This window comes from Polistes canadensis, unplaced genomic scaffold, assembly GCF_001313835.1.
Source record: "Polistes canadensis isolate GaletaPanama2010 unplaced genomic scaffold, ASM131383v1 scaffold_0, whole genome shotgun sequence".
Lineage (NCBI taxonomy): Eukaryota > Metazoa > Arthropoda > Insecta > Hymenoptera > Vespidae > Polistes > Polistes canadensis.
In genome coordinates, this window is record NW_014569547.1 from 2,737,982 (window position 1) to 2,753,371 (window position 15,390).

Consider the following 15,390-nt stretch of genomic DNA (forward strand, 5'->3'; position numbering starts at 1 on the left):
AAATAATACAAAATTATCAGGAACGAAATAATAAAAAAAAAAAAAAAAAAAAAAAAATATAAAAGTAAAGTTTAGAAAAGAGGTTCGGGTACCTTAGGATCAGAAGACATTCCTGAGAAGATATCTCGCGCATGCACACAAAGCAGACGATTATCTTAAGTATGAATTTTCAGTGATCGTTCGAGGAACTTTCGACCTTAACGTTTCCTCTTAGGTCTGACGTTAGAAAAGAATAGAAAGTAAATAGGAAGGAAAGAGAAAGAATGACGACAGATGAAGAGAGAGAGAGAGAGAGAGAGAGAGAGAGAAAGAAAAAAAGAAAGAAAGAGAAAGAGATAGTATAGTTGAGAAAGAGGAAGGAAGAAAAGAGATGGAAGAGGTGGAACAAGAGTAAGAGGGAAAAAGAGGGATGAATGAGGATAAGGGGAGTTAGAGGAAAGGGTACGAGTTAAATATCTCTCTCGAGCGAATAGAAGGAGAAAGGAGGAATCGGTCGGCACATGGGTCTCTCACTTCGGGTCGATACTCTAGCACTGGAGTGAACGCTCAGTACACTTGCACTCGGCCGAGTACGTTTGCACCGGGAATTGCCTGCCTGCCTGCCAGCCTGCTTGCTTGCCTGGCCGCTAGCCCTGGCCGCTGCTCTTGTGCGTAACACTAGAGCGAATTCTCATTGGTGACAGGGGGTGAAGAGAGGTGAGAGAGATGGGTGGGGGGAGGGAGGAAACAACCTCTCGCATTGCTAGTGAATGAAAGATCGACATTTTTTGAATTCTTTTCTTATTCCTTTTTTCTTCTTCATCACGCAAATGTCTTCTTCTTCTTCTTCTTTCTATTCTTTCTAATTTCTCTTTTATTATTTATTATTTTTATTACAGATCAATCCTTTTGTTTTTCTTCCTGTTTTTTTTTTTTTTTCATTGAGATTACTTGAAAGAAATACAATTTAAATTGGAGTAATATGGGATCTGTAAAATATGAATGGAAATATTAACAACATTCTCTGGAAATATTGATCTTATTTTGGATGAAACGATAAAAATGAATATTAAATTGTAGATATGTGTTTATAATTTGATGTTTTAAAAGGGATGATAAAAATGTTGGAATTTTAATCACCCACAATCGATATCATTGTTTTTGATAAATAGTCTTGAGACGGTTAACGGTTATGTATGATAATATTTACCTAATGTCAAACGCAAAGAATTATTTGATTTCGTTTATTAATCGATCGATAAAATACATTTTTAGGCCGATCTCTAAATAAATGATAAGTTCGATCGTCGATACACCTTATTTATATTGTTCTTTCGAAGCCGTTAAAGTAACAAGGGTAGTGTCTCTGAATTATTTCATCCTGGAAATGATGTATATTTGTATATATATATATATATAATACAATGACGTAAGCATTGCCGAACAAATAAATTCAAAGTTGATATCTGATTAAATCGCAATTTCTTTTCCTATCTTTCGCACCTGAAAATATGATAAAACGTTAGAACATTAATCTTCATATATTTCCTGTATAAATAAAGATTTCTAAATGAAAATCATGGAATGAAATATATTTAAAATGATTAAACAATTTTAGGACGGATCACACTTCAGGTAGATTATAATTTATATATATATATATATATATATATTTTAAAAGCCGAGTGAATATCGAAGGCTAATGGCCCCCTGTTACTACGTGGAAGAGGAGAGAAGAAAAAAGAGAATAAAGAAAGAAAAAGAATAAAATACTTTCGTCTATAGCTGTAGAAGCATCTTGAAGAATTTTATCTCCAAGTGGAAAGAAGAGTCCCAGCAGCACCTTTCAGAAGAAACATATGTCTACTGTTGTGTATATATGTACTTTACATTGTACATACATATATATATATGTATACTCTATTTTACGCGAGCAAAGGTATATATTGCACCTACGTGGATAAAAAAAGATAACATACGTGTAAGTATACCCTACCTGCAGTATACGTTTACAATCTGTATATACATATATGAGCTTCAGTATGCACGCGACACAACACAACCCTTCTTCTTTCACGCAGGGCAACCTTTGTCTACTGTCAAAGCATATCGATTGCAAGTTGTATCCCATGGAAGCCCTTTACAACGCCGACATCAACAACTACATCACTTGAAAGCACAAATTTTAAATTTAATTCAATGCATTGTCTACAATTTTTTGATTGTTTATTCATTCTATTTGATAAGCTAATTTAATAGTTTCGTATGTGTACTCATAATGTTCCCATTAAAAGAATTACAATTATTATTATTATTAATATAATATACAAATAATATTCTCAAATTAATAAAAAACAGACATATGTATACCTTCTTATTATATATTAATTTGTTTACTTATATTATACTTAAGGGGTATATCATATATACCTTCTTATTAAAATTTAATATAGATTAGTTTAATAGACAAAAAGTCATCTTCTATTTTTTTCAAACATTGATTTTTTCTTTTCTCATCGAGATGATCTGTCTGATCTTATTGTAATGTACACAAATACGTAAATCGTAGTTTCATTCCTAGCGATGAATATTTATCACAGATTCACTTACCAACGGAAATCCCGGAGAAGCACTCGGAATCATTACTCGGATCCATTGAAAGTCATCGTGTATGATCCTTCCGAGTTTGTGATTAAATTCGTCGAATGAAAGAGGTAGCACGGCATAACGAGTTTGCCGTATCCTTTAAAATACGTCTTTTGTTTCTTTTCACGTTCGATGAAACTTCGTTAGACGACCTTGATAAAAGAACACCTTCAAACGTGTGTGTGTGTGTGTGTGTGAAAAATAATCTTGAAACAATAAAAAAAATTAATAAGCGTTAAAATAATTATTTAAACAGATAACAAGATGGTATAGAATTTTAATCACACAAATTCATTTTTATTTAATTAATATCTTAGATATCTTCCTACGAAATGTTGCAATTTTTTTTAAGTATTATTTTTATAATAATATAAGATTATTGTAATATAAAAAAAAATATAATTATTTAGATTGGATCAATATTACGATACACGACAATAAATAATTTAACAACTATCTTATATAACGAATCTTTGTTTTTACAATATTCAACCTTTTTAACGTCACTTTGACATCACTGCGTCATTCGATGAGAAGAAAAACAAAAAATAAATGATAAATATATGTTAGACAGAACTGACTATTCATTTTTTACAGAAAGAAGAAGAAGGAGAAGAAGAAGAAGAAGAAGAAAATGCAGGAGCATAATTCATAGTTAGAAAATTAGATATAAAAGTCAAGTAGTATATTATTATTAGTAGCATCTTTTTGTTTTTCATTTAGCGCATACTTCCGTTTAGTTTTCTTCTTTGTACCGGATATTTCGTTCTTGAACGTATCAGTACAGCCGCACTGAATTCTTTGTATAGATCGATTTCATAATTAGGTTCTTACTCATCTAATAGAAACTTCGATTTGTTAGTACAATCATAATAAATAACAAAGAAATTTTCTACGAATATATAAACCTCCTTTAAAAAAGAGAATGAATAAATATATATTATAATTATTATATTATAATACTAATTAATGATTAATAAATAAATATATATATTTATCTATAAATAATAAATTACCTATAAAATAATTGTATAGATATTTACTGTTATATTTATATATAAAGCATATATATATAATTTATAAATTTTGAAAAAAAAGAATGAATGAAAAAAAAAATTATCACAATTGAAAAATTCCAACGATAAAAACATAATGATTGTGTTAAATCAGCACATTTATTCATACGTAATCGGTTGCTCTATAATGTAACTTCTATTTTTGACTATAGTATGTACGTCTGTCTAAACCGCGACGATAGAAATGTATGTGCAAATATGTTGGCCAAGTAAAAATAAATGGAGCACACATGTATCGTATTGTTTGGGTTTCTCGACATGATGCTATTATTTCAAAATATAGATTTATACACACACACACGTGCATATATATATATATATTTATATTAAAATTATTAATGTCCGTAAAAATGGATTTGAATTTATTGCATGTATCCTAATAAGATCATATATAAGTTACAAATGAACATACATATTTCTATGTTACATATTTTTATGAATTCTTTACTTTTTATATGTAAAATGAGAACAAAACGTGTCCTCTTTCTCGCCTACTTTTTGTTACGATATAACATGTGTATATAAATGTAAGTAAATGTTATATATATGTATATACATGAAAATTTTTCAAATAATAAATTGGAATTATCAAACAACGAGGATGATGATGATGATGATTCATACTTATCATCTTTGTATTTATGCTAAAATTAATAACAGATCGAAACAAAGTCTAACGATTAAGACTTATAATAAAAAGCAATTATCCAGAATGATTCAAAGTTATCACAAAGACTAAACCATATGGGTTAAAAAGATATAGCGTAGAAGACGTTTATGGTTGAACACGTGATCGGTGTCCGAATAATAAACGATCGATACCATCTGGTATAAGAGAAGGACGTTAACATGTTGAACGTTCGATATAATCTATCGATTCATGGTGCAAAAATAATAATGACAGCTCATACTTAAGTAAGTGAGTACTACTTTACTACAAAAGGTGGAAAAAGATAATTATAGAATTACATGGATACATTGGACAAATGTCTTCTAGGATTCCTTATATACTTTTTCATGAGATTCCAAATGATTTAGTATAATTCTGAATTTGTTCCGTTTTCTTTTTTTTGCAAATTGTCTTAAACTAACTGCAAACGCGTAAAAACGTTACAGTTAGATCTTAAATTTATATTACGACTAAAATTTTAAGTTAATTTTTGTTCATCAATTTGTTAAATTACAAGGATATAAATTTTGGACTGATCTAGGAATTTTGTGCCAATTCTGTATAAACATGAACAACTATAGAAGTTTAATTTCAACATTGTTAAATTAAAACGATCTTTTGCAATACTTTCTCGCTTGCTAGCTAACACTTTCGTGGCTTCGCAACTTAAATATTATACTATATGTATAATAGCAAAATCTTGTTTCATAGATTTGATTAAGTGTTATTTTAACAGGGACTTTAAATAATATATCTGCAATAAATCGTCGATTGCTGGGATCAATTATTCTTAATATAATCTGTAGATTACCTTTTATCCTACAACAATTTTATTATTAACATAATTATTATTATTATTATTATTATTATTATTATCAATTATTATTCTACAAATTTTGAATTTTGTCATTAGAATATCAAACGATGATTCGTAAACGTATGATAATTCATACATTTATACATTTATGTAAATAATCTTTTTATCTGTTACAAAATGGTAATAAAAAAAAGACGATTAATAGATAAGCGTTAGCGTAAACATTATGCTTGCGGAAATAACTGGTTGGTGCAGATGTACTCGAGGTAACATATCCGCTGACTATGACCGGTGAAAGTACAAGTCCGTTCAAAGTCATTAAAATCAAGGAGAACGAATGGCAATTCCTTGATTTTTTTTATGTTCTTTTCTAATATTGCTTAACAACATCTGTATCTCTTTAATAATTATAATCATGTACTCTCTTGTCGAGAGACTTCACGATGAGTCGGACTTCATCCTTTTTCGATTAGGCTTTTGTATTTGATTAAAGTGGATACTTTTCTTTTTCTTCGAGAGATAAGTTACTTCGAGTAGCTTATCGCATGATAGATATTACATTATTATCTTATTTTCTTTTTTTCGAAAAACATGCCGGAAATTATTCGGAAATGAGACATTGTTTGTCGTGGAATTTGATACTCTAATAATTATATGATGAAATGACTTCAAGCAACGATATAAGCATCCTTCCGTTCATATTTGGTGTTCTTGTAAAGTGATTAATTTCTGTTTGAATAATGGAACTTCTATTCATGATGAGTATCGTTTAATCGATATTACGGAAAAGATAATTGCAAAACACATTGAAGTTTTAAAATTGAAATTTTTATTATAATAAATAATAATCATTACACTATCTCGTATTGTTCGATTTAAATATTCAACTTGAAAGGAGCTTAGAGTTTTCAACGTAAGATGGCAATACTTATACGTTTGCCATTTAATAGCAACGATGCACATGCATCCGTATATTTAAATATGCAACAAATAATTAATTTATTGAAATAATAGAAAACGATATATTAATTAATTAGCAACAAAGTAATAAATCAAATAAACATATATATATATATATATATATATAAATACTCGCTGTTTGTATAAATTTATATAAATTTATATATATAAATATATAATTAATAACGGATAAAAATTGATATAAAAATTGTATGCATCTTCCGACATATCAACGAGGACACAGTTCAAGGGTCAAAAATGACTAATGAACAATTACAAAGCATTCGTTTGTAAATTGAACAATGAATAACGAGCTATACAAATATACTATACGCGTACGTGTGATCAAATCCGATAGTGAGAATCACAAAGAGCTCACCTTGATCGGTACTAAGAAAAGTATACTCTATTTAAAATGTAGCTAAAACTGCATCTATGATTTAAAATAACAAATGTCTTTAGAAATGTACGTATATAAATATGTGTATCCGAATTAAATTAAAATATATATATGTATATGCATCTGAACTCGTTTAATTATTTCCCCTTTATCATAAATTATTATTAATTATGATCAATATTTTTTAATAATATGTCAAGTTGATTGGTTCAAAGGTAAATATATACTATACAAAGAGCTTTAACCAGCGGTACCACTACTATTTGCTGGGCGTCGGTATCTTTTGTCTTTTAAAAAATAAACCTCCTACTACCCGTCTTCATCCTTTTCATCTTACATATTCTAAGGACGTTCACTATCGCATTTTATAATGTCGTAAGAAAATGAACAAAACGTTGATATTCTTAAGATTGTTAAACGTCGCATGGATTTTCTCTTGATTATTATTATCATACGATCGGAACATTTCAAAAGATAGTATTGTAACGGGTTTGGTATCACAGTTGCATTGTGTGGTAGGGATGTGTTGAGAAATTAGATCAACCTGTCAGTGTTTCATACGAACCATCATTGTACGTGTACTTTGAGATGTCCGAAACGACGGAGCAGGGAATGGTGAGATTATTTTTCTACATTAATAAATATTTTGTTATCAATCATTATAAACGCACATTCTCTTCTATATCAACGACGTATACTGCATTTTATTTAGACATGTCTCTTGAATTCGAGAATGACGTACCACATCGAACACACCCGCCCACATGTTTTTGTCCTATCAAATGTCAACAACAATGTATAAGAGAGAGAAAAACGTAGGGAAATCATTTTTCAAATTTCATATCTTCGCTCATAATTTATCTTTTATGTTCAATTATTATTTTTATATTATTCGATCATACGATTTTACATTTTTTTAATTTCTGTGTATCAAACTTGTAACGCTGTAAACATTGCTTTGAGGTTAGTTTGTTCCTTTTGTATTATATGCGCGAACGTTTATGGTATTTAAATGGTAAAGTTTTATCAGTGATTAAAATCGAAGTACATGAAAATAATTACACGATATTATGTTATTACTTTTATGGATACAATATTAAATAGAATGTTATTTATAGGATTATTATCTGCTTATAAGAAAATTATTAATATATTTTATGTTGAGACATGACTCATGCATTTTGATATTAATGTAAAATTAAAATATTGTGCAAGAACCATTCACATTTTTATTTCATTATGGAAGTGTCCTTTTTTTATTTTTAGGAACTCTCCATCTACACTGGAGTTGTACTGCGTGGATCTAATACCAAAGAGGATGAAGTTCACAGTTCGGGTACTTTGAATATTGTTGAATATGTAAGAAAATAAATATCTATTATTATTATTATTTATTCTTATATTTACATATATATGATAAGTGAATGTAATATGAATTTCTTTGATATGCGTTATTAGAGTTTTGGCAAATGCATAGAATGGAGACCTACAGAAGAATCTGTCGTACTAGAGAATCAAGATCAAGATCCAGAATGGTCTTTAGTAGATACTCATACAAGAAGAACACGTACTACTTCGGAAGGTGCAGACTCTTATGGACATTCAAAGATAGTTAGAATATTATTCTCCGACTTAAAATCATTTCGTATTAATCTTGGAGGACAGCAGCTTATATTTATACAAAAGGATGGTACCACCTATGTTGCCTTCTTTCAATTGTCTAAAGCTGAAACTTTTGTTAATACGTTAAAGAATTTTATTAACTTTAGAAGCTCAACGAAAGACAAAAACTTGTATTATGTATTGGAAGAGGTCGAAACTGCTTTGAACAAATCTTTTGCTGAATTGAATTTATTTCAAGAGAATACTTCGGATTATGTATGGAATTTTGTTAAAAATTTACATAACCGTCCATATGAAACTACATTAGAAGCATTCAGTAAATTAGCGGATATTTGGTGTAAGTTAATACACAAAAATTCATTTTATAATAAATATCCCAATAAAATATGGCATAAAAAATTAGTTATATATTTCAGTATACAAAGAACCAGTAAAAAGACCGGTCGAAGAAGCGGTAGCTGATTTACTTAATTCTTCCTTATCGAGTAATCAACAGGAACCTGTGGATGAATATGAAGTGATAGGACAGGCAGATATAGGTTTACCATTTCCACCAAGACCTCCATGTCCGAGAGGTACACTTTGTAAAATTAAATCTTATACAAAAATCATTTACAAAGAAGCTTATTAATGACTCTTTAACTGTTAGGTTTACCTTTATCGCAAGAGCAATGGGACAGTAGCAAAGATTCAGAAGGAAGAATTTTTGACGCAGATGCTGTTAAAGAAATAATTTTTCGAGGGGTCTGTATATTAAATCCACTTCAAATGTCCTCTTTTATATCGATGCTAATAACAATAATATTTTTTAAACTCTTAGGGTATACATCCACCATTGCGTTATGAAGTCTGGAAATTTTTATTAAATTATTATCCATGGAATTCAAGTCACATTGAGAGAATGGAAATAAGAAGAAAGAAAACTGATGAGTACTTTAATATGAAACTTCAATGGCGGTCTATGACGCTAGCACAAGAAAATCGTTTTTCAGACTTTCGGGACAGGAAAAACTTGATAGGTAATCTAAAACAAAATATTAATTGTAAAAAAACTATTTATCAGCAATATATTAATTTGATTTCTTTGAATTTATAGAAAAAGATGTTAACAGAACGGATAGAACGCATCCCTACTTTCTAGGCGACAATAATCATCTAGAAATATTAAATGACATACTCATGACTTATGTAATGTACAATTTTGATTTAGGATATGTCCAAGGTATGAGTGATCTACTCAGTCCTATTTTATGTTTGATGGATTGCGAAGCGGATGCTTTTTGGTGTTTTGTTGGTTTTATGGATAAAGTGGTAAATATTTGATTATTTATTATTACAAATTATTACACATTTCTCATTGTAATAAATTAATCTTTTTCTTTTTCCTTAAAAACAGAGTACAAATTTCGAAATGGATCAGTCTGGAATGAAAACGCAGTTACGTAATATACATACTTTACTATACAATATGGATCGACAATTGGAACACTATTTAACTCAACACGAATCTGGAAATATGTTCTTCTGCTTTCGTTGGTTACTAGTACTATTCAAAAGAGAATTTAGTTCATCTGACATAATGAAGCTGTGGGAAATTTTATGGACTGGTTTGCCATGTCCTAATTTTCATTTACTCATATGTGTAGCTATATTAGATACTGAAAGAAATGTATTGTTAAAAAGTAATTTTGGCTTTACGGAAATACTCAAAGTAAGTAACAGTCTATCGTGAATAATTTAAATAATCATGAGTTAATAACAGTTATTTGTTTGTATTTTTTAGCATATAAATGATCTTTCTCTACACATTGAACTACAATCGACGCTTTCCAAAGCAGAAGGTATTTATTATCAATTAATGACGATGGAAAACAAACTGCCGAACAAGGTGCGTGCAATTATTGGATTGGAGCCCCGAGAACGAACATCAGATGAAAGCGATATAGAAGAAAATATAATAGATGCGGCTAGCTCTTCTATTAGAACAAGTTCTAGACGAAACAGTTCGGAAAGTGTAACGGTCCAGCATGGTAATAACGAAAAGTCTTTCGAAAAAGGTCTGAACTTTTTTCTATAAGATGAAGATCGTGGTCTATCTTCACAGTTTTATGTTTATGAACATCTATGAAAAAAAAAAAAAACAACTCTAGCCTAGTAGAACACACAAAAGATTTATTCTATTATCATTTTTCTCTCTTCCTCTCACTCTTTTTCTCTATCTCTGTCATTCTTTTAATTTTTTAAAAACATGATCTCGTGTTTAGCTTTCAACGAAAAATTAGATTGCACAAAAGAAAAAACGAAAGAAACGAAACATTGATAATAAAATAAAAACAAGGACGTAACTCGAGTTTTTTCTCCGATCATTTTCTAATCGTTGGCATCCTATTAGGTATAATAAGAAAAAAACAAAAAAAATGAAAAAAAAGAAAGAAATATTTGTTTTCTTTTTGAATTTGCAATTTTGACGTAAGTGTAAATGTAAAAATTTATATCATATTTGCAAGAAACGAAAAAGAAAAATAAAAGAAAAAAGAAACACATTACTAGTAGCGTTGAATTTTGAGATATTTATAATGAATTTTGCTATATTTAATAAGAAATTTATTAATAATTGATGTGAGACTACTACTTCGACGGAGGAATATTAAACGAATTGTTCGAGTTGACTATAATTATATCATTCTATCAAAAACTTTGCATAAAGTTTGAATATCAAAAGGGAACAATGATACTAAACTTTTATCTTTTAACAGCGCAGTAAATCAAATCTTATTTTTGAGTTTAAATAATGTTTTCTTAGATTTTTATGAAGTCTCACAAAAGCGCTGTATATTTCTAATAAAGTCACCTATTTAATCTTATGAATTTCTTTTTTCATTTAATCTCCCTTTTCTTTTTTTTGTTCTTTTCGTTTTTTTCTTTTAAACCTATTTTTTTTTAATCAGCAAAGAGTATGAATAATTAAAAAGAAAATTGCAATTTTTATCTGATTATTAAAAAATAATAAAAGAAAAAAGTAACTAATGTGTTTGAAATTGTTTTCTTTGAATTAAAGCTATTATTTATTTATAATTATATAATTACTGTTAATAATTATTACATTCAAAAATATAATACGTACGTAAGTGATATTTATATTATTTCGAAAATGTTGATAACGAACAGATCGTGGTAGCAAAATAGAAAGAAGTTTTAACAAACAGTTAACGGCTCGTAGCCATGTTCTTTTTTTTAAATACATAGTCAAGAAGACAATTGGTAAAAAAAAAAAAGATAACATATTAAACGATAGTGAAAAAAAAAAACCAGAAATATTATCTGAAGCTTTAGAATAATAAAAATAGTGCACATATGCAAGCAAACATATCTTATTTAAGTGATTCTTGCATTTGAAGCATGGGGGCGCATTGCAACAGCTGCCTTTTAAAAGATACGATAAGAAAAAAAAATAAAAAATAAATCCTATATATAAACAATGAAGTTTTTTTATATTGACATAAATATATAACCAACGTTGCTAAAATATATTTCAAAGATTTTTCTAGTATGGAATTTCTATCTGCGAGAAGAAATAGAAATCGAAGGAAGAAACGTAATTTAAAGAGACGCCAACGCGGATGTATGAAGTTTGAGGTTAGGTCATTTAAAAGTCAAAGATTAATAAAAGAACGTGCTAATGTTAATTTTAATAAAGAAGAAGTAATAATAGAAGACACGATGCAAGCTGATGCGTTTTGGAAAAATTATGTGGCTGCTCAAGAGTGGCAAAAAAGGTATTATATAAAATAAGAAAAATAATTAATTTTTATTATTTTGTTTCTGGTCATTTTAAATTATCTAGTGATTCGTATTGATAATATTTTTTTTTTTTTTATTATTTGTACAATAAGTGTTTAGTGCTCATTTTTTGTTTATATATTTTTATATATAATTTTTAATATTATCTTGTCTTTTTTATCATAGAGAGAGATTTGGATTAGAACTAATTTTTATTTATCTGTACCATTAATGTAGTATAGTATTTATTTGAACATATCTATTTTTATGTTTATAGGCACAGCGTAACGTGGTGGAGATCTCGGTGTCTAGCATTGGAAAATGAGAATGAAATATTACGAAATAAAATTAGGTCTTTAATTGGACTGAATAATAAACAAACTAATGACATCCAGACTGTTTATAAGCGACAACAGAATACTTATAAACAAAATAAAAATTTTCGTGAAAATTACAAAAAACAAGAATATCAAGGCGAAGAAGATTTAGAATTTCATGTTGATGAGGATATGAAGACCTTTTTGGAACAAAGTTTACGACATCAAATGGAATTGAAACAAAAGCGAGAACAAGAGTTAGCTGCTATCGAAAAGGAAACTGTAGCTTTTATAAAAAATGGAGTAATTTGTAATCAAACTCGAAATGAAAATGCAAAATTATTGTATGGAGATGCTGGTCCTACAATAATGGCTATGGAAACTGCATTAATAGCGACAATAGAAAGACACAAAGATAAATCAAAACCTCAGTATTGGCCAAATATTCCTTTAAGACTATAAAATATTTTCCTTTTCCTTTTAAAACGTATAATTTAAGCCTTTGTAATAAAAAAATTCAAATATATATTTTATCATCAGTAGATTTTAAATTTTAGTTAGACATTATATTACTAATGAACTAATTGCTGCTCCAAAAACTGAGTCCTTTTATTAAAGAATACAGAAGTACATAGAAGTTCACAAGTCCCCTTTTTTATCTACCCAGATTCATCTTAGTTACTACCGGGACCACCAGTGGGCAATAGTAGGTACTTAACGCGATGACGGTACAATACTATCAAAGAATACTATATCCTATTCGCTATCCATTGCAGCTATGATTTAAAAAAAACCTGTAAAAAAAATATTATTCTAGGACTGTAAAGATGCAATGAATGAATCGAATGCAATCTCTTTTATAGATTGCAACTTAAATTTCAACAATTTTTGACTGCTCCCTGGTATCTGTAAATACATAAAAGTTATTAAAAAACATTATAAAGTAATTAGTTTCTGTATATTAAATGGATAGAAGGAATCAAGGAAAGGAGTAAAGGAATATGATATAAATTAGGAAGTTAATAGAAACTAATTACAATTATAATGTTAATGGTAAGCGGTCTTTGGCTGGATTTTACTTGCAATGGAATGTATATCATATAAAATATGATAAACATTATACTGAAAGTAAAACACCATTGCCCAGGTCTAACCATGAGGAGGTAACCGCTTCTGAAGACCCATGATGTGCATCCTGAATTTTAACCAACCGTAGTTTTTCTATGCTGCCCTAATTCGCGTGGTGGGTTAAAATTATCACTTTTTTAATTATCAATAACTTGTGAAATAATTAATAATTAAGGCAAACAATTATGGATTAACAATGGGATGTTAGTGAGCTAAAAGTTGCACATATTAGCTTCTTACTGCCGGAGGTGCTCCATGCTGTCCTAATTCTGTAATAAGTTACCATTAGATCTGGGTCGGTAAGATAAAGGTAGAACACTACTATTATCGACATGATGCTTAGCTACGTTACTAGAATTTCAATATATTTTAAACTTGCTTATTTCCTAGTAACTTTTAATAGCAAGTAGTGTACACAAATTGTATGTGTAATTATATTCTGTATACATTTAAAAACAAACAACAATTAGAAATCTAATATAGATATTTTGTTTTAATTATTAATTAAAGGAGTTTACTCGTTAAGAACGATTGTCTTGGAACAGGTACAGAGAAAAAGAGTTACGAGATTAAAAATAAAACTGATATCATATTGGAGCTAGAAAGACCGGAGAAAAACGGACAAACAATAAGTCAGCAATTGATTGAAAACAAAAAACAATAGAAAACTTCATTGCTTTGCTTAGAAATGAGAAAAGACGTTTTTGTTGTTTTAATTATTACTAACTAATTAATTAATAATTAATTGATGAAGTGTGCAATTAGAGATTTTAAATGTGCAACTAATGTGCAAATAAGAGCATGTATTCATTGTTTTCTGCTTTCAAGGTTCCCTGCCAGCATTCCTACGGTATTTTTTTCTTAACGTCGAATAACTCAATTGGTAATAGTAAATCGTTTTGTAGCAAAATAATCAATATTTATTAATTATCTAACAAATATCTCGAGAATCAAATCGTATATCTAAAAACAGAAAAAAGAAAACATTTGGTATACGAGTGTAATTTCAATTTTTGAAAAAAAAAGAGATGAAGAAATAAAAAAATTTAATTAAATAACGATACGAAATCATTTAGACACATTAAGTCATTATTACTATTGTTTAATAAATCTCTTAACGTTATTATAAACATATCCATGTGATTCTCGTTTAGTAAACGGCATTAAATGGGCAAGAAGTTCGGGGTTACAGGTCTTAAGTTAAAAGCAATTGTCCTGGAGGCTTCCAAGAGTCGTTTAGGAACGTTAGAAGGAGGTAGAGAAGTTGAAGGTTCTCTTCTGTGAAAGAGAGTAAAGGACTCGTAATCTTAGTGATAGAGTTAGAGAGAGAGAGAGAGAGTTTCTATGCGAGCTTCTCTTCCCCATAAATGACACCTAACGCATGAAATATACCGCGGGAAGCAATTAATGGCTAATGTGAACGGCCACGCCATAACGTTTCTATATTATTATTACTCGCGTTTGGAACAATCGATTTATACCTTCCTACGTAGTCTGAAAAATCTTTCAACTCTAACGCCCTTTTGACCAATGATTTTTCTTTTATATTATGAATCAACTTAAACTTATTAATTTCCTTTATCTACTGTTAGTTAATTTGTAATAAAGATACTTGATCGAACTTACCGGAAATTGAAGATATAAAAATAACAATCCCCCCTTACTCTTTACTATTTCAATTTTATAATTTAAATCACACATTTTTCCTAATCACATTCTACCGGTTAATTTGCTTTTCGTATATTTATTAACCTAAACGAGGAGATAGAATTAATTTAATTTTGAAGAAATAAAAGGCATTAACGAGATGTGTGTGTGTGTGTGTGTATACGATAGAGAAAGGGTTGATCAAGATTTCCATGAAAAGACACGTTTTACTAGTGGATATATTATATCGTGCATAGATATCGTAGAAATAAAATATAAAATGAAAATAAATAAAGAAGGGGGGTAGGAGAACGTAAAGAAGAATCTGCGTTGAGCCGTCAATACGT

The 15,390-nt window shown here is 29.0% G+C and overlaps 2 protein-coding genes and 2 long non-coding RNA genes across 6 annotated transcripts in view; all 4 read left to right on the top strand.

The window, feature by feature from the left end:
- The window catches only part of LOC106785161, a 73,191-nt gene extending 69,877 nt beyond the window's left edge, over positions 1-3,314 (top strand). Inside the window, exon 3 of the long non-coding RNA XR_001381505.1 lies at positions 3,223-3,314. This is a non-coding gene — a long non-coding RNA (uncharacterized LOC106785161). The remainder of the gene's footprint in view (positions 1-3,222) is intronic.
- LOC106785084 lies at positions 360-2,151 on the top strand. 2 transcript variants are annotated; one of them, XR_001381490.1, is made up of 3 exons: positions 360-696; positions 1,598-1,960; positions 2,061-2,151. It is a non-coding gene; the product is annotated as an uncharacterized LOC106785084 (long non-coding RNA). The 2 variants fall into 2 exon arrangements; XR_001381493.1 differs by having other exon boundaries at positions 1,765-1,960.
- A 3,536-nt stretch (positions 3,315-6,850) lies between the features above and the next one.
- On the top strand, positions 6,851-11,031 carry LOC106793436 (TBC1 domain family member 15). Of its 2 annotated transcripts, none has more exons than XM_014760358.1 (9): positions 6,851-7,163; positions 7,815-7,907; positions 8,007-8,508; positions 8,588-8,746; positions 8,821-8,915; positions 8,992-9,190; positions 9,268-9,482; positions 9,568-9,882; positions 9,955-10,296. In XM_014760358.1, the coding sequence occupies exons 1-9, from the start codon at positions 7,137-7,139 to the stop codon at positions 10,246-10,248; spliced, it is 1,899 nt and encodes a 632-aa protein (XP_014615844.1). In that variant the 5' UTR covers positions 6,851-7,136; the 3' UTR covers positions 10,249-10,296. The 2 variants fall into 2 exon arrangements, with proteins under 2 accessions (XP_014615844.1, XP_014615834.1); XM_014760348.1 differs by lacking the exon at positions 6,851-7,163 and adding an exon at positions 7,265-7,363 and having other exon boundaries at positions 9,955-11,031.
- Positions 11,032-11,553: 522 nt separating this feature from the next.
- On the top strand, positions 11,554-12,905 carry LOC106790240 (gem-associated protein 8-like). Its single transcript, XM_014755425.1, has 2 exons — positions 11,554-11,947; positions 12,229-12,905. Exons 1-2 carry the CDS (start codon positions 11,721-11,723, stop codon positions 12,728-12,730), a joined length of 729 nt encoding a protein of 242 aa, XP_014610911.1. The 5' UTR covers positions 11,554-11,720; the 3' UTR covers positions 12,731-12,905.
- Positions 12,906-15,390: the final 2,485 nt, after the last annotated feature.

Bases quoted from the DNA above. Each gene is read 5' to 3' on its own strand.
- LOC106790240 (XM_014755425.1), top strand. From the start codon at position 11,721: ATGGAATTTCTATCTGCGAGAAGAAATAGAAATCGAAGGAAGAAACGT. The intron at 11,948-12,228 runs GTATTATATAAA...TTATGTTTATAG, and splicing joins GCTCAAGAGTGGCAAAAAAG to GCACAGCGTAACGTGGTGGA.
- LOC106793436 (XM_014760348.1), top strand. From the start codon at position 7,313: ATGTTTTTGTCCTATCAAATGTCAACAACAATGTATAAGAGAGAGAAA. The intron at 9,483-9,567 runs GTAAATATTTGA...CCTTAAAAACAG, and splicing joins TTGGTTTTATGGATAAAGTG to AGTACAAATTTCGAAATGGA. The intron at 9,883-9,954 runs GTAAGTAACAGT...TGTATTTTTTAG, and splicing joins GCTTTACGGAAATACTCAAA to CATATAAATGATCTTTCTCT.